We start from the raw sequence: 19,169 nt of genomic DNA on the forward strand, positions 1-19,169 counted from the left end.
ATAAAAGAGAGGCGTTCATAGACCTTCAAGGTACTGAGATAAGATAAAGTAGGAAAATATTTTTCTTCATATTGATGTGAAGTTTTCCCGTGTTGGTAGTTACATGCCTAATAACATCCCTAAAGATACAGTTTTACAGGATGTTGGGGCCTAGAGGGACAAATGCACATTGAACACCCCTTGTAGTGAATACCTCCTAAAATCTGAGGGAATCAAATAAAGAACAAAAGAAGATCAAATATTACAAATCAAATACCTGCAGTGCTATTGATATTTTCCAAGGAAATGATAGCACCAGATCTGGGCCCATTAGATTCTTGAGAATGTGACATTAAAATATAAATAACCCAGAAGTGAAGGAAGACAAGGTAAACCAGAGACCACACCTTCGCTCTGGAATTCCTCCTTAGAAATACCTCACCAGCCAAGAAAATGGCATCCAACTGCTGAAGCAACGATCCCAAATGCTTCCTGCCTGAACGGATCCTGTCATGAAACATAGGCCCCAACTTTGATTCTGAGAGCGCCCACATTCCTGATTCCAAGTCCCTTGATGATGTACTAGACTTGTTTTCATCTAGCAACCTAGAAACCGCCTACAGAATGCGCACATTAAGGTAAATAAAGTTCAAATCACTGTAATTGTTTATGTTGAAATATGCAGTAGGAAATAAATCCTTTATTTTGATATAGACAAATGATAGTTGCAGTCGTGAGTGCACAAGTACTATGCAATCACTTTGAAAAAAGTAAATAAATACGGGACCAAAGAATAATAATCAATAATCTTTTAATAGTGGACCCCACTCTTTTTCAAAGCGACTGCACGACGCTTACACACTCCATGACTACATGTAATATTACTCTTTGATATATATAGGTAGCAGAAGGAAATAACTCTAGCGTGACAATGTACCTCAATTCTGAAAAGAAGAGTTGCCTTCTCTGAGGAGAGGGCCTCAACCTGGTTCAACAATAAGAAATAAAATCATTGATGGCCTTTCTCAAACCACTGACATTTCATTCTAATAAACATACTTCATCATTTCAACCAAATGCACCTTGAAACTATTGGTAGAAAGAAAAATCAAACATGATGCTGTTCTATGTAATTTGAGTAAGTCTTCTTTTACCAAGACTAAAACCAGATCACACATAGGTTCTAAATTAGCTGATCACTGTGTTACAGAGAAGCATAAACATTAGTATAAAATATGCAAGACGGCCCTGATCCCATAATGTAACATGCTGGCAACAACACTCGAGTTATGAAACAAATGTGCAATAAATCAGACCAGAAGCCTTGATAATAAGGAGACAGCCCTTAATGGAAAACCGGGAACCACAATCAGTTTCATTATAGATAAATGGGAAATTACACTTTCCACCCTAGCTACCTATATATTTCAGTTTGCACCCTCGGCTAAATTCTGACCATTAAGATCAAGGAAACATTGGCCACATGGCACAATTTTTTGTCTTTGAAAAAATGCCCGTCATATTGAACCTTGGTATAGTATACTAAGCATATTTTTTATGGTAAGTGCGCATGGGTCAATGAGCAGATTTTTCACTGATCAAAAGAAAATTTTATAGCTCCAAAAACTCAAATGCAGCTTAGCAGAACAGTATTCAAGGATGGAAAATGATAGACATACAACCCTTTTTAAAACCTTTTATATAACTTTGTTTTAAATGATACATGTACGACCCTTTTTACAACCCTTTATACAACCATGTTTTAAAATGGGAGTATTTATGTAAAGTGATGTAACTTTTTTAAGAGTAAATTTATTGATACAAATGAAATATGCATAGTCCGTGTATACAGGAGGTATACAAAAGAACACCTAAATACATTATAAGATCGATTGATTAAGGAAAAGAAGTCATGAGCATTGTTTCCATTAAGCACAATGGCTGAAAACCAAAGCATTAAAGTGTGTATAAAAAAATTCTGCCATTGTATGCTCCCTATCTTCAAAGCACCGTTCATTCATTTCCTACCAAATACACCACATAATGCACAATGGAATCATCTTCCACACTGCTGCCAAAAGGTGATGTTACTTTTATACCTCCATTTTAAAACATGTTTGGTTCATCTTTTATATGCAAGGCATTCACCTAACCTTGAAGTATCAAATGGTCCTGTCCACCAGACCTAAATACTAAAATTCACCCTATGTATCATCAAAGATGTTTGCAGGCAAACCTGGGCTTGTTTTTGAATTAAATGGTCGGTCAGCTGACCAAGCCTTCGCTCGAGCTCAATTTCTACTTCAGTTGGGTCCTCCATCTCTTTCCTGGTTATTTCAATGTTTGCTTCCAGCATCCTTGCCTGGAATATAGATGTTGCTGTCAGTGGACAAGCATATATATATATATATATATATATTAAAAAAAAGCAGTATCAAGATAGTGATCAAACTGAAGATAAGTTATGTCAGCGGTATATGTCAAAATATATGTAAAATTAAATATAATTTTGAAAAACAATCAGAAAACCCCAAAAATAAGAATTTCTTGTCCAAATTGAATATGCTGTCTATTGGTTAAACCTAGATCTTAAAAGTAAACCCATAAAAATCCCATCAGCATAAGTGTATACATCAGAAGAAAAAAAACTGGATGTCATAGAACACTTCGAGGTGTTACATCAAGATGAGCTCAGCATATTAGAGGCATGCTGAAAGCATCTGAAATAGAAAAGGACGTGTGTATGCTTCATCAGGCCAGCAAATTAATAAGCTAGTTGTGTTCTCTTTCTCTCAAGGCAAAAGAACTGCGACCCGGAAGATTTTGATGAAGAACATCTCGGGTATCTCTGTAAAAGGATTCCCAATCACTTACCTGGGTATTCTTTTTACCAGGGAAGTGAAACATAAATATTTCACTATCTCAAGGACATTACCCAGAAAAAATGATCTCAAACCTAATTCTAATTGATGCAAAGAAGAATTGTAAACAATTTTTCAACTCCTGGGACCTTTTTATCTCGAGCTATTTTAGATTATGCATTGTTAACTGCCAAAGAGGACCAATTAGTCACATTGTGCCAACCGCAAATTCTAATGGGTGTATTATACAAAATTGAAATGAGAGTACGGTTTATACCCTAACATTGGGGGTGAGAAAAGGTTACAAGGATAAAAGCAGCATGACAGACATAAAGGCACCACCATAAGTAGAGCATGCATAAGCTGAAGAACTATTAGCTAAGGAACCCCTGGTTTTATAGACTAAATCTATTTCTGTTGTTGAAACCAATGCCTAACGCAAGGGTAACAAATCATAAGCACCTGGCAGTTACATGGACGTGACGGAGGGGCTACTTTCAATTTAGTTTCTCTGACCTTTGCCTGGAAGCAGCATTTTATAACAAGACTGTGGGGTTGTCAATGAGTTGGAGCTTTAGGCTATGATTCAAAATTCTACGGTGGTATACCGAAAGCAGAAGTGATTATTGGGTTTTTCCATAAAGGATTCTCACATGGGCAGTATATCAGATGTTAATCCTGCATCTTCTACAGATGGGACTAGTATTCAACAACAGAATCATACTTGATGATATGGATCTTTACAGGTGTGTGTGGGTTGGGGTAAAGGGTGAGGATGCATGTTGGTGTGTGTGTGTTCTACAGATGGGACTAGTATTCAACAACAGAATCATACTTGATGATGTGTGGGTTGGGGTAAAGGGTGAGGATGCATGTTGGTGTGTGTGTGTGCGCGCGCATATACCCGTATCGAATGATCATATTTTCTGTCATCTCCATAAAAACCTACTTCAATGGACCATACCAGAGTTAAGTTGTGAGGTGCGGAACCATCACTTTCCCAACTATATTAAAAATGAATAAATTACATTTTGTTAAGCAAAATGAACAAACTACATTGGTAACCAAAAAGGGGGACAAGAGAAGATGCGTCCTGAAATGTCTAGCAATGAGGAAAGGATATTAATCCAATATTTCTATGCATGCATAAGTTTTCAAAACACAGGATATGGACCAAGTCTTTCCTCCATGAATACAAGTAGCCTTGTCTCTGGCAACTACAGTTTCCAAAACATGTCTTACAACGTTACCCATACTATGTCATATCATCAAAAGCACCCAGGGGCCACGTGTCCCACATTAAAAAATCAAGAATCCAAAATTCAGTGAATTACTGGGCTATTAATATCACTAAGGTTTAAAAATAAGATTTTCAGATATTTGCAAAGATGGATAAATTTTATGAATTGGATATTTTCTTCTTTAGATAAATATGGAGTCAGAGAATGCTTCCATGTGAACTAGCATTTGAGCCTCAGAACCAAAAGCAGCAAATCTCAAGATTTTTAAGATTTTATACTGCAAAAGAGAGAGCCATAAGATGATGGTCAATTTCAAAAGTTGTAATAACCACACTCATCACGCTTAGAAAAATGTATTTCAAAAGGTCTCCCACTGTAAAAAAAAATGGTAAAACAGATAAAAATGTGTGCTTGTGTATATGTGCACATGCGCACCCAAAAGTTCTTGGATACTAAGTATTCAGGACATGATCTGCAATCACTTAGGAAAGCATGCTAAGTAATGTCTTAGATTTCAATGGGCTTAATTTTCATGATTTTATTGTTTCTATTCCTCCTTCCTCTTAGCTAGGTGTCTCTCTTGTATGCTGTCTGTGTGCTCAGGCTTTGCCAACATTCTATTAATAAAATTCTCTATTGCTTATACAAAAACAAAAAACAAGTAATGTTGTCAACATCACAGGGCAAGGTCTTTTTAATTAGAAACAGAATTACTTCACCAATATAGCAAAAACTTGAAAAGCGAACCTTATCTTGCAATTGTACAACTTTATCGACAATGAAAGAATACTCCGCCTCAAGTATCTCTCGTTCAAATTCCATTCCTTTTGAAGCTGCTAACTGCAATGTTTTCAGATTAAAGTAGAGATTATAAAAAAAAAGTCATGAAATCCCTAATCCCCAGGGCAGTGCCCACCATTTCTCTATCTACTCCCTCCAACATATACTTATGCGTCAATAACATCACAGGCAGAACATTTTTTTTATAAGTAAATTTTTATTGATAGTAAAGAGAAATGATATTTACAATCGTGGAGTGTGCAAGTGCCGTGCAATCCCTTTGGAAAAAGTGAGTAAATATGAGATCCACATGAAAAAAACTAATTTTTTAATAGTAGACCCTACTCTTTTTTCGAAACGATTGCACGGCGCTTGCACACTCCATGACTGTATGTAGCATTACTCAGTAGTAAAAGGCATAGCCCAAGTACTCAGGGAGTTACATCAAGGCAGAACATAAACTCACTTGTTTTTTAGAAGTTCCAGTTTGACGAGAATTTGAGATTCTTCTCCTGAGCTCTACAGGAAAATAAAAAAGTTCCAAGGGACAAGTTATAAATAAGCCAAAATATTTCGAGCTTGACAATTTTATGTGCCAATGTAATAAAATAAAGTATTTTCATTGACCATTATTGGAGGAAAGCTTGCCTAGGTTGTTCCATTAGACACTATTATTTTGCATGGGTCACAGTTCATCCCCAAAACCACTTTTTTCCTGGGTCTTAGAATTGCACGAAAAACTAACCTTAGACCATAAATCTAATAAATTTCTCTGTAGTTGAAGAAAAGAGAAGCAAAATCAAAAGGGAAAAGGAGTTCATTCAGTTTTTTGCTCTGTAATTTATGATGCATACCTTCATGGGCTGCTTCTTTCAGTTGAATCTGTCGACGTAATTCTGCTACCTGATTAACCTGGTCCAAATGCATGCAAATAGGAAGTATAAATCTTTCTGTGCTTATTCATTGATTTGCTTGTTTATGACTTGAGACTTGAAACCCTGACTATCCTAATCCCACCACATCGCATTATATCTGAGGCCAATGGTCTTAAACATTATACGTATTACCGAAGCGAAAGTTTTCAATACAAAACAATGGGTAAAGGCTGAAATGAAATGGATTTGTTAAAAGATATATGTGGCCAATAATCAGAAAAAGAACATTAAGGATACGTCTCAAATAAGCAAAATTATACTAGTACATAGGCCAGTTGTTGCTAGAATATAATATATATATATATATATAATGATAAAAAGATCAAACACAAAAGACTTTGACATAAAAAAAAAAATCAGAAAACAATATTCTATTTAGAGACTAATAACTCACACTAAATATACAACATGACTGCATTAATAAAAAAAATAGAAATAAAAACAATAACAAAGCAAAAGTGTAACTATTTTCAAGCATTTGGCACATCCCTATATAAGTAATACTTTAAAGCTAAGGCAAATCCAATAGATTCATATTCAAAAGTGTTAAAGATATTTTGCAAATCATCTGGGAACAAAAACTGTCATTAAAGAGTCACTTTTATCTGTGTTCATCAGGCCTTCTCTTTTGGTTTCTTTTATTGGCCAGATGGACATTTTTTTTTTTTTGATAAGTAATAATTTTATTCAAAGAAATAGGCATAAGCCCAAGTACACAGGACGTATACAAAGGAAACACCTACAACTTCCAAAAACGAAAAGAAACTAAGAAAAGGGTTAAAACCTCATGGATTGGATTAACATTCATTTGAATCAAGAATCTCATCATACCTGCGCTTCAAGATTCCACTGCACAGTAGCAAGGGATCTTGCAAGATCAGCATTAGCAGTCTGCATGAACTTTTGACATTTAGTAACACGATTATGACCTGATAACTGCTGTGCTTGAACTTTAATAAAGCAGGGAACATTTTCTACCATATCTAGAAGATATACCCAGAGAGAAAGAGGGGGGACAGAAAAACGTAGACACCGAAATAGGTTAAATTACCTCTAGTTTAGCCAATCTGGCAAAAGCTTCCCTTCTAGTATTATTATGCTTCTGTTTCTCAAAGTCAACAGCTTCTAGTGTTTCCATCATAGTTGTCTGCAGCTCTGAAGCCTGAAGCAAGGAAGAAGATAAAACTAAGTATTTGCACAAGTTTAAGGGACATTTTGATAAGTCTCACAAACTTATATATCTGAGGAAGAGACAAAAAGGATTAAAACATAAGAGGTGTTTTCCTGTGTAACTAGCAGTGGAGTATGCACAATGCATTTAATATGTCAAGCATGATTTGATTTACCATTGTTTCTGTGCTTCGTTGTTTTGCAAGACAAATGAGCTTTTAGTAATCAGTTTCATAACTGACCTCATCAATGGGGCAGCAACTCAGGCAGGTTGTCAGGTCAGAGGTCATACCAAGCTCAACCCCAAGTTCAAAACGGGACACCCATAATGCAACTTAATTTTGACGCCCTGCTCATTCCAAGCTCAAAATTAATCTAGAATGTTAGAGCTGGGATTTTGCCATATTCAGTTGGATCAGATGCGTTGACTGGAGAATCGCAAGGTATTGACAATAGAACTGAAACTTCAAGTCAGCACTTACAACTCTTGTTTCTAGCTATCCTACAACTCCCCCCTCCTTTAAAAAAAGCAAAAAACAAAATAAACTGCTTGAAACTCTTTAACAACACCCCCAAAAAGTACTCTCTTTAGAAGTTCCAAAACTGCATTAGCATCCAAGTATAGTGGATCCCAAAAGTAGAAGGTTTACTGAGGTTAAAAAGAGACATATGAGGAAGATTGCAGTATGGCTATGGCCTTCATTCAACAAAAATTACTCAAGTCCAAAGTCCTTTCCAACATCTTCCTTTCTTCATTAGAACATGACCCTAACCCCTAGGGGTTGGTGCAAGTGGTAAAGGCCTTGGTCTTGGTTGTATACTCCCTCCATGTCTGAGATTTGAATCGTCTTGTGTGCGAACAATTTCTAGGGGCCATTAGACTGGGGGAACATTCCCTTGAATTACCCGAGGTGCACTTATGGGAAACTCTTTCCCGAGGGCCTGTACATCCCCGAGATTAGTTAGGACTTTGGTCTCAAAGACCCGGTGCCAATAAAAAAAAAAAACATGGCCCTTCCATCATTACTGTCTGTGATGCCATTACTAGCTTCTAGCAAATTATTCAATGGCATGCATATCTGTGTGCATTCTGTGTTTGAGTGCGTTTCTGGCTGTGTAGTTATGCGTATGTAATGTCTCACTGTATAAGGTCTGTGAAGGCCAGGGTCATGTCTTTGAGATTTCAATCCAAGCCCTGAATCTGGAGTAATTAGCAGGTACTCCTGCAGTACAGACACATGGTAGACCCATCCTATCATAGGATGCCATGTCAATTAAAATTAATACTTACATGGCATGTCGAGATAGGATGAGACTATCATGTGACAGTACTTCGGGAGTACATAATAATTTTCACTGAATCTGGGGCTGGATTAAGAGTTTTCAACCCAAGATGAAGCCTGAAAACTGTAATTTAGCCCAACTGTTGACACACTGTCCTTGTTGCAGTTGTACATAGCGTCCTTACTTTAAACATAGTTAACCAAGTAAGTTTTCAATTAGAAATTTGCACTTCAATTATTTGAGTCCCTCTCGTTATATGCATGTGGGTATATGCAAAGAGACTCTTTCAACAAAAACTGGCCTATCTTTTTTGCCCTCCTAAGTATCTTAACTAGAAATGCTCACTTTATAGTAAAATGGCAGCTTCTGCTGTTGTTAAAAAGAAAAAAACTTAATCTAAATTATTGGTTCCTCTATGTGAAGTAGCACAATTTCTTTTTATTTCCTCTGTGTTTCGTCTCTTATCCCTTCATCTCTCTATTTTCTATTTTGAAGGGGTGAAATTTAATTAACAAAGCCAGTGCCCTATCCTAAAATGACATAAGAAGACGCTCTTTATAGTGACTTGTCAGGGCACTTAAATACAGACACATTATGGTTACAGAGTATTTTAACTATACAAAACTGATAAGTGGGCAGTGCAGTGCAGGGAAATCTCTATCCTAAATCCACCCGGGCTCTCTATTGATGATTACCCCCAACTGCCCCAATTCCAAATGGAACTGCCACCACAAAGGTTTCTTTAAAGTGTGATTCTGTAAGGAAAAATATGCTTCAACCATGTAGCCCCTAGATTTAAAATTTAAAAAAACATTTTCTTTTTCTATGTTGAAGTTAAACAAGTTATAAAGATGCCTTGTATTAAGAGTTATTAACAAAAAGAAATTGTAAAAGACATGTAGGGAGGTGATTTTAACTTTTGTTCATTCTAGATTGACAATGTTCTCTCTCTTTTTGGGTGTCTCTCATATACTTAGTGTGTACTAGAGTTCCACCCTTTTTTTTTAGTATAATGTTATCAACAAAAATATGACGGTTTTATAACACACAATTACATTTAAGAGATGAGGCACTGTGGGCGTATTGTTTTCTTTATAAGAAACAAGCCAAATGGTTGATAGAAAAAAGGTGCATCACGTTTCATACTTATGCCCATAAGTTGAAAGACCCAAAAATACTAGAACAAGAACAAAACACGTTATCAATGAAACTAGCCACCAATATAAAGACAACAAGTATAAGAATGATATCGATAACAAAGATGGGGAAAGGTTACCTCTTGTGCTTGTTGTTTAGCTCGTTCCTCTAGTATTTTTTCCAAGCTCTGCTTCTCCCCCTCCAATTTGGCAACCTTATTCTCCCTCTCTTTGATAGCCTCCACAGCTCTAGCTGCCATTTTCTCAGCCAGAATCTTCTCCCTCCTCCTCTTCTTTTCCTCCTTCTCACGTTCACTTTCGGAGTCAGAAGTTGAACCCGAACCCGAATCTGAATCTGAATCAGAGCTCCTGTGACTTGTTGAAGATGAACCTCTCTTTAAATCATCAGAGACAGAAGTTCTGGAGGCTACCATGGTTTCATGCTTCCCCCTTATGGTGCTTCTCAACCTATCTTGAGCATTATCCAGCCCCACCATCTTCACATCAGATAACCCATCAATTTTCCCCGAGACCAACATCATTTCCAAAGGTTGATTCTTGCTCAGTGACCGTGACGAATTCTCTGAAGAAATTCCCTTAGGGTAATGCCCACCATTTTCTTCTTGTTTCTCATTATTTGGCTTTCCCACAAACTTCCCAGCTGTTCCATTTCTAACACTTTCTTGCCTTTCCAAATACTTACCATCACTTTGCAAATCAACACTGGAAGTCCTCCCAGGTGAATCTGAAGAGCTACACTCTTCCCCATCACCTGCCTTCACATTTAACTTACTTTCTTCTCCCAACCTCCGTCCTGGCTTCGAACTATTGCTGCCACCCTTCTGATTCCTCTTCACATCCGATGGCAACAAATTTGAACCCGCACTCCCCTGTCTCTTACCATCCTTCTTCAACCCACGAATTGCACTTCCCCCATTACTGCGATTGGCCGCAGAATTTGTGCTCTTATTAGCCGTACCAAGGAGTTCGGTCCAGTCAGTATCAGTAAGCGTAGACTTAGGTTTGGGAGAGATTTTTGGAGCATTAGAAATATCTTTGTCCCTACTATTAAATGTGCTTAAATTTGGGTCACTACCCAATTTTCCTTGATATTCATTATCCTCTGATGTTTTCTTCTTCAATTGATCCTTAAGAGGCGGCAAAACCCCGCCGGGTTTTGTGGGCATAACAAAATTCAGTTCGTCCGCAGGAGGCCGTTCGTTCTTGCGAAGCGAGTCCGCAGCTTGCTGGTCGATCTGAATCGACCCCAACACAAACAATACCAATATAATTACTAGACACAAATTTTTTAAAAATTAAGAAAGGCCTTAAAGATAGAATAATATATTTATTCATCCACAAACGTATATACATATATATATATATATATTTATATATGAACAATATCATAGTGCTGCATCTGATCTCTGAGAATATCGACACTTAGAAGCCAAAAACAACAATAAAGTCCTCGTTTAGGATCAGAAAAATGCACTAACACCATTATGCATTGGACAAAAAATGTTAGACACTATTAATTAAACTGCTTTTATTTTTCTCTGTCTTCTCAAGAATCAAACACAGAAAACAAAGAAAAAATAAGAAACGTTTCGAAACGAAGAGAGAAGAAGGCAAAAGAATTGCCTGTTGGAGAATACTCTCAGCGGCTTTGAGTTTGGACGAGATCCAATTCGCCATGGCTGTTTCGCTTCAACTGGATTTCGAGTTTTCTCACAGAGAGAGAGAGAGGTTTGAGAGAGTGTGAGTCACGCAGAATGGCGCATTTTAGCGAAGCATTCCGTTGAATGGGAATTGAACTAGTCGAATTATCGAAGGTCAGGAGGATGCAAAGTGAAAGCTAGAATGACGGGGAGCTACGAGGATATGTCAAAATGAAAGCGCGCTGGTGGCCGTCGATTTGGGTCACACACGTTTTTGATGCTGGGTCCCTCTAACTGTGACGGTGAGGTTAAGAAAGAGATCCGCACGTGTGACACAGCCCGACATCGACCGGGCAACGAAGGCCTGGCACATGTATGATGTATATCCAAAATGCAAATAAGTAAAGAAAAAACAATTCTAGATCGAGAGACATTGTAAAAATTGAAAGACTAATGACAATGACAATTTATTGGTAATTAAGAGTGTAAGGAAAAAGGATGAGATGAGATAATAAATTTGTAAATAGTATTGAAATAGTTTGAGTTAAAATATTTTATTGAGTTTTAAGAAATAAAAAAGAAAAAGTTAAATAAAAATATTATTATAATATAATTTTTTAATATAATTTTTATTTTAAAATTTGAGAATGTTATTTGATTTTTTGTGTTTTGTTTAGAATTTTAAAAGAATTATAATAAATAAGTAATCATTAGATAAAAAAAGTTAAATAGTTGAAATTGAAAAAAATAATTATTTAAAAATTTTAAGATAAATGAGATGATTTAACCTGGCCCGTTTGGATTGAGAAACAATATCAACTCATCTTATTTCATCTCATTATTACAACTTTATCAAATTCTTATACAAAATATAATAAACAATTCAATTTTTTCAAATTCCAATTCAACTTTTTCAAATCTTAAAATAATAATAATATTAAAAAATAATATTTTATTCAACTTTTAACTTTTATCTAAAATTATCTCATCTCATTTTACTATTCAACAGAAGTTAAATGTTCTTCAAGATGCATCTTCTCTCCCTAAGCCCACCACCTCCCCTGCCCACTGTAAAAGATTGGATTGGAGCTGCTCCCCTCTCAAGGCTTACAAGTCATTGTATAAAGTTTTTTTTTTTCTCTCGATGAAAAGAAAAAATTTATATAACTTTTTATTATTAACACAACTTTCACATATCATATTTTTTTTAATTTTTATTATTTTATTATTTTATCAAATATTTAATATATGAATAATGAATAGAAAAATTTAATTAATTTTAAAAAAATAAATTCAAAAAAAAAATTAAAAAATATGATGTGTGGAGATTGAGAAGGTTGTATAACATTACTCGAAAAGAAAAAATCGATGCGCCTCCTCTTCATCATGTCCGAGTAACACACGATACACCACCAATTTCTTAGGCTATTGATCTACAAAGTCCAAGAAGTTGTCTCAAAACGATGGACAAGCGTGTCTAACGTGCCACTCAAAGTGATGCGTGAGCGCGACATGCCACTCATCACCAGAGCTCAAACCCACTACATGCAACACTCCATTACAGGACAATGCTAAGGATCCCGTTGGGTTCCGTTATTCAAATTATTTTTTAATACTTTTAAATATTTAAAAAATAAAAAATAAAAAATAAAATTTATAATATTATTAAACAATATTTTTTTAATCTCTATGTTAAAAAAAAACTAAAAAAAAAGGAAAAAGAAATTAGAGCTGGATAAATGAACGGGATCCACCAACGGGATCCCTATCATTTTCTTTCATTATATTCTTGATCCTCTTATGTATAATATCTAACCCCTTAAACCCCTCCACAACCACCCGCGACTCAATTCCATATATTTTTTTAACACCTGTGATACTATGATCATGTGATCGGGTCTACCCTATGTTCTTATCTATTTTACTGTTTATCTTAAAACAAAGAGTGGATTTGGATAGACAATTCAAATAAAACCATCTCATCTCACTACAAGAAAACTGTTTATTTGTAGTCAGTTAATTCTAGCGAAATGATTATTTACATCTAAAATGAGTCTGTTTTAGTCACAAATAGTCTTTTCACCGCAATTAAATGGCCACAAAAATCCATTTTTCTTGTAGTGTCTAAAGTTATACCGTACATTTATTTTGACTATTCAAACACAATATTTCATCTCTTAAGTTTTGAAAACATCAACTTAAATGAACAGTAAATAAATAATATAAAACAATAAAAATTGACATGAATAGTGCCAAACAGTAATAAACAGTACATGAACAGTAAACAGTGTGTGAACAATACACAACTCGTACTCTATAAAATAGTGGGATTCATCCCTTTATTAAATATCAAAAAGTCAAAATTATATCATCTCATCTCATCTCATCTCACTATCTAAACACATATTTTTTTAGAAATTATCTTATTTTATCTTAACTCAAAAAATTTTATCTCTTCTCATCTAAACAGTTTATTCAAATCCATCTTAAGAGGTGATGTAATCTCTTATACGTGGAAAAAAGTTTGAAAAATTGAAAGCCTAAACCATTTGTCATCTGTTTAACCCAACAGCCCAACACTTTTTTTGTTTTGTTAATTTAGCCCACACTGATCGCAGGAACCACTCCATATTATTAAAACCATGAAACAGTACATAAGAGGGTGGATGGCTCGCCGATTGCTAGACAGGCGGACTGGCCTACAGGTCATCCGGCCACCCGTGGACCTCACTCGGCCATTGGTCCATCCAGCCTAGAAGTTATTTTTGAAGCCTATTAACATTTTTTTGAACTTGTTTTACATCCCTGTGGGCTCAAAAATAACTTTCAGTCCATATCCAAAAAAGGAAAAACATACATAATTTTTCAATCGGAATATAAATAAGTTTATATCTAAAATATTACAAATTAATCTGAAAATAATTTCAATCCCTATATAAATTTTATAAATAAAAACTCAAAGATATTGCTAATTAATCTAAAACTATTACAAATAGTTTGAGTATTCTAAGAATGACAAATCTATTATAAATACTCTCCATAGGCACCAAGAATCCAAGATGCAATAAGTTAATAACCATATAGAACTTGAAAAATACATGGATGAAAATGAGAATATGATGTCTTAAAAAAAAACTTGAATTAGAAAAGATACGAAAATAAAATACAAGCCTACAAGGAATGAATTAACAAACCATGTATGTATCAATGTGTACTCGAAGTAGATTGAGATTGAGCCTCTTTTGTTGAATTTGATCGCACATCAATTGAAATCAAAATTAATTTCTAATAAAAAACACAAAACAATTTAAAACAAAGAATAAATTTAAAGTAATTATGGCTTCCATCTTGATCATTCTCCCCCTCGTAATTGTCCACAAAGTCCACCACCTCCCAATCTCAATTGATTTTTTTAAATCCAATTTTGAGTGCAAATCAAAGCATCCATAGTGATAGAAAACAATGAACTTCTAAATGGGTCCAATATGCATCTTTGGTGCAACAAGCAGACTCTAAGGCTACTGTAGTAATAGAGATGACCAAGATACTTCGAGCTTTATCTCTAATGAAAGGATATTTGAGGACATTTATCTTCCACCTACATAAAACACCAAACTTCTCCATATATGGGTGTAACTTTGCTAACAAGTATTTTTCTAAGTCTGTTTAGCAGTCTAAATTCTTCTTCTATACGGGTGTATCACCATATTGCATATCCCACTTACGCTTTCTTGCCTTCCTGGCATTAGTAGGAGGCCCAAAGGTAGTGGATGATGGAACATCAATACTAACCCATTTGAATGAGGCAAACTCAAGATAGAAACTTAACAAGGGTGTCTTAACCCTAAACATAAGTTGATCTGCTCAACAGTTTCCACTAGTATTTTTCAACCCATACACCATTCCATCAATCTTGTAAATTGTAATATAGGTCAAGAACAATAGCATCATATACCAAAACATTTATTTTATTCAAACCTCTCTAATATTTCTCATGCTTAAGCTTCATCTTCAATATTATAATATGTAAAGTAGAATTAACACTTTCACACGTCTTATCTAATTGCTCCTTAACCTCATTAACTTGCCGATGATATTCATTTAATGTGACACATAAAAAAACTAGAAATGGTTTAGGTGACATCATAAAAAAGCCTAAAAAACGGAACAAAGACCCTAACATTTTCCCAATTAGCATCTTTGGGCTGCCCTGACCTCTCACATCCTTCCTACTCATCTAAGTGACAGGTCTGTTACATATCCTCATCTCCCATGGCATCAAAAGCCCTTCTATATTTTTTTTCCATTTCTAACATAAAAAAAGTTGAGTTCTATCTTGTAAGAATATCAAGGCACAACTCTTACACTGAAGACCCACAACATTAACACGTCTTAAATTTCTCAAGTCTAGCCAATGAAGACTTAGGGTGTTGAAAAGTGTTGGTATAAATGTTACAATGTCCATCAAAATTGTTATAAATGTTACAATGTCCATCAAGCTGCCTACAAACTAAGATTTATCTCAATTATCTTTATGGATATTAATTTTCTCTTGTTGTCTATGAGATTATTATTTCAAAACCTTAATTCTCAAGTATTAAAAGTTGCTGAACGGAATTTTTGAAGTAATGTTAGGTGATACGTATTGCATGCATAGAAAGAGAGATAGAAGAAGGGGATAAAAAACGGAATTTTTGAAGTAATGTTAGGTAATATGTATTGCATGCATTGAAAGAGAGATAGAAGAATGGGACAAAAGGTTGAGGGAAGATAGGGTGGCAGGAGGAAATGAAGGATGTGACATAAAGGAGAGAAGATAGGACGTAAAGTAGGCAAAGGGCAGAGGATAAAACAAAGGGACCAGACCACTTCCAAAGGGGCTTCTTCCAGACTTCAGCCTCAGCAGTTTCTTCAACCTCACGATAGGGACTCTAGCGAGGGAATCTCTACCAAATGATAGAGCTCAGATTTCCATTGTACAATGAGGACTAGAGACCATAAGAGACATGCAATCATATTATAGTGGATCCTCCCCTCCCTAAATCTTGTGGACTTAGGCTTTACGCTGGACTACATAAATTTGTGTCTCCATCTCTTTATTTTCACTGCTCACTACCATGGATGAAAGCACAAATACCGTACAACCGCACCAGACTACCTCCGCGGGCTCCACACAACACCGATCGAAGCCAAGATCACCATAGCGAGTCAGGAATGACTCTTTCTCGACCCTATTTTGGCCTGTTGTGTTGATTTTGGCATTAACAAGAACAATATTAACTCAAAAGTTATTTGCTTAGCACAACCCACAACATGGCCTTGAGGTGGAATGGCTTTTGCATGGTATCCTCTCAATTGGATCTAGTAGGATGCTGGCCGAGTGGAGCTGGAATCCAATATATACTTTCTTGGGAGTTACCTTGCCCCATCATCCACATAAAAGCCAGGCGCCAAAAAGGAACAAGCCCAGCCTCTTTAACCAAGCTTTGCTTGGTAGGTGCTACTTAGTCAAAATATATTAGGAAATAATGTTATTAGGATCTTATCTATATATACAACATTAATAATATAGAAGATTTTTTCATAGAGAGAGACGAAATATTTATTGTCTTTCTATAGAGAAAATCTTATTTACAGACATCTTGACTTAAAGCATTAATGGTACTTCTCTCTCCTTATTGTTAAACCATCATGGGCATTTTTTTAATCATCTTGTGATGTCACTAAGGAGTTTATCATTGCTACTGAAGTTCTAGACAAGTGGATCGAGTAGTTCGTTTGTTCCTAAGTAACGTTTATGGACCGCTGGATATATTATATGGGCCTTTTACTGTGTCATTGGGTCTGTCTAATAGTGAGTCCAATGACTCTCCAATAATATTTGTCTAAGATGACTTTCTCTTTTCTTGTAATTTCAAATATCCCACAGCTTTATTTCTTATAATTGATACATTTTGAATGGCATTATCTACTATAAATTTTGTTGTTACCTTTCGAATTTTTGTTGATACCTTTCGAAATTGGATCATGCATTTTGGCAGCTTGATTGGAATTACATTTATTTAAAAAAAAAATTCTTACATTCATGATGTAAAACAAATAATTTATGTATCCAATTATTAAATTGCACCATAATCTATATAATTATGAGAAATTAACATGTTCGTATATAGGTGGGTTTTGAAATCTTACGGGGTGTAGGAAGTCCATTCATAATTAGGTGGGTTCAAATGGGGTAGTACATCCTTATTATATATATATCTCATCTTCTGTCAACCATGATTTATTTTCCATCCAACTATATAAAAAATTTCATGAAAAATCTGTTTCTTAGGATTACAAAGATTGATTAATATCTCAACTAACAATGGGACTCCTTTTTTGGAGAATAATTATGAGACTACAATGTGTCAACTATAAAAGTAGATTAGACCTTGATTTCTATTTGCTAGATCATAAAGCTATCTAGGGATAGTTCTTAATCATATTATATATATATATATATGTATGTATATATATATATATATATATATAATACTTATTTGATTTTCAAGCTCTTACCTTCACACACAAGTTATGCATACCAACCACCTGTTTTTAGACGGGTAAGAAATGCAACTTACAAAGCTTGTAATTTGGTATGTCATGCCAAATTGTTCCCATGTATGTGTCATGTGCGCGCATATATATATATATATATATATATTTATATATATATATAATTACAAGAAAATTGAGTATTTTTGACGAATTATTTGTAACGAAAATGATTATATATGACGAGAATATACTCATCTTGACATAAAATAATCAGTTAAACAAAAAATAACTGACAGCTAATAAGCAATTTTCTTGTAGTGTGTGCATGAGATCAAATCTCAATAAAAAGGACCAATCAAATCAATTTTATAATCTCATGAACTTTGATGAGTTTATTATTTGTATTTCTTTGGCTGGAAGACTATATGCTTTATTCTTTTTATTTTTATTTTTAGGTAAGTATTGAAAGGGTAGTCTTCATTCGATTTGTTCCTAACAATATGGCTTTACTTGGAGCATTTATTTCGTGGCCATATCAGCATGCATGCTGCAATAATTAGGACCAGGTCCACCAATAAAAGGTCATGATCGATCCAAAGGACCTATCTTTTATGGGGGAGTTTAACCAATTTGTGAAAGATATTAGTGTGCTTTACATCAGCCCAAAGTAGCTAGCACTCCTTCGGTTTCAAGTACAATGTGTATTTCTACATGGAAGTTTTACATTAATTAATATATAATTTATTATTTTTATTATTTTATCTTAATGTTTAAATATGTGTATGTTTAAATAGAATGGTAAAAGTGATAAATCATATATTAGTTAAGTAGAGGTGTGTGGTGTAAGACTTTAATATTCTAGTATTTTTTTTTAACTATATATTATATGAGAAATGATATTCGCAGTTTTAAGATATATAAGTCTCGCGTACTTGTATTGAAAAATATAGATAAATATAGGAACCACATTAAAAAATTATTCTTTTAATGATGGATCCTACTTTTTTTTCAAAATAAGTGCGTGAGACTTGCACACTCTAAACTGTATCTGACATTGCTCATATTATATACCAATTAGATTGAAAGGTGAGAACCAACATTGTTTTCAAGAAAGATGTGGAGTTATCCATAAAGTCTTATAATATTATAATATAAATCCAAAAATATTTACTTTTAACCCAAATTTAAGGACTTAAGATGAGATTTAGGGTTGGTTTGGATAAAAAAAAAAATTATTTCATCTTATTTCATCTAATCTCATCTCTTCTTATAATTTTTTTAAATTTTTACACAAAATATAATAGATAATTCAACTTTTTTAAATTTTAAAATAATAATAATATTAAAAAATAATATTCTGATAATATTTTATTCAACTAATCTAAAACCATCTCATGATCTCATCTCATTAGATAAATACGTAATAGGGTTGATTGCAGTTTTTTTTTTTAAATGGATTGCTGTTTAATTATGTGAATTTTAAATCAATATCAATTGCTTATTATAAGATCGATTTTATATGTCTATCTCTTTTATTTAATTCTTATAATTCAAATCAAACCGTATTAGTTTTTTATCTACC

General features: G+C 34.4%; 1 protein-coding gene across 1 annotated transcript; it reads right to left on the reverse strand.

Moving 5' to 3' along the window:
• Positions 1-49: 49 nt before the first annotated feature.
• LOC109006866 (golgin candidate 2-like) lies at positions 50-11,239 on the reverse strand. The gene is made up of 10 exons (XM_018986277.2): positions 11,031-11,239; positions 9,527-10,642; positions 6,848-6,958; positions 6,628-6,687; positions 5,716-5,773; positions 5,328-5,380; positions 4,829-4,921; positions 2,216-2,341; positions 917-964; positions 50-596 (listed from the first exon to the last, which is right to left on the reverse strand). Exons 1-10 carry the CDS (start codon positions 11,082-11,084, stop codon positions 249-251), a joined length of 2,067 nt encoding a protein of 688 aa, XP_018841822.2. The 5' UTR covers positions 11,085-11,239; the 3' UTR covers positions 50-248.
• Positions 11,240-19,169: the final 7,930 nt, after the last annotated feature.

Source organism: Juglans regia, chromosome 6, assembly GCF_001411555.2.
Source record: "Juglans regia cultivar Chandler chromosome 6, Walnut 2.0, whole genome shotgun sequence".
In the NCBI taxonomy this organism is placed as follows: Eukaryota; Viridiplantae; Streptophyta; class Magnoliopsida; order Fagales; family Juglandaceae; genus Juglans; species Juglans regia.

Excerpts from the sequence above, each read along its gene's own strand:
- LOC109006866 (XM_018986277.2), bottom strand. The coding sequence starts at position 11,084 with ATGGCGAATTGGATCTCGTCCAAACTCAAAGCCGCTGAGAGTATTCTC. Across the intron at positions 4,922-5,327 it reads CTGGAACTTCTAAAAAACAA|TTAGCAGCTTCAAAAGGAAT; the intron begins GTGAGTTTATGT and ends AAAACATTGCAG. Across the intron at positions 965-2,215 it reads TAATTCAAAAACAAGCCCAG|GTTGAGGCCCTCTCCTCAGA; the intron begins GTTTGCCTGCAA and ends TTGTTGAACCAG.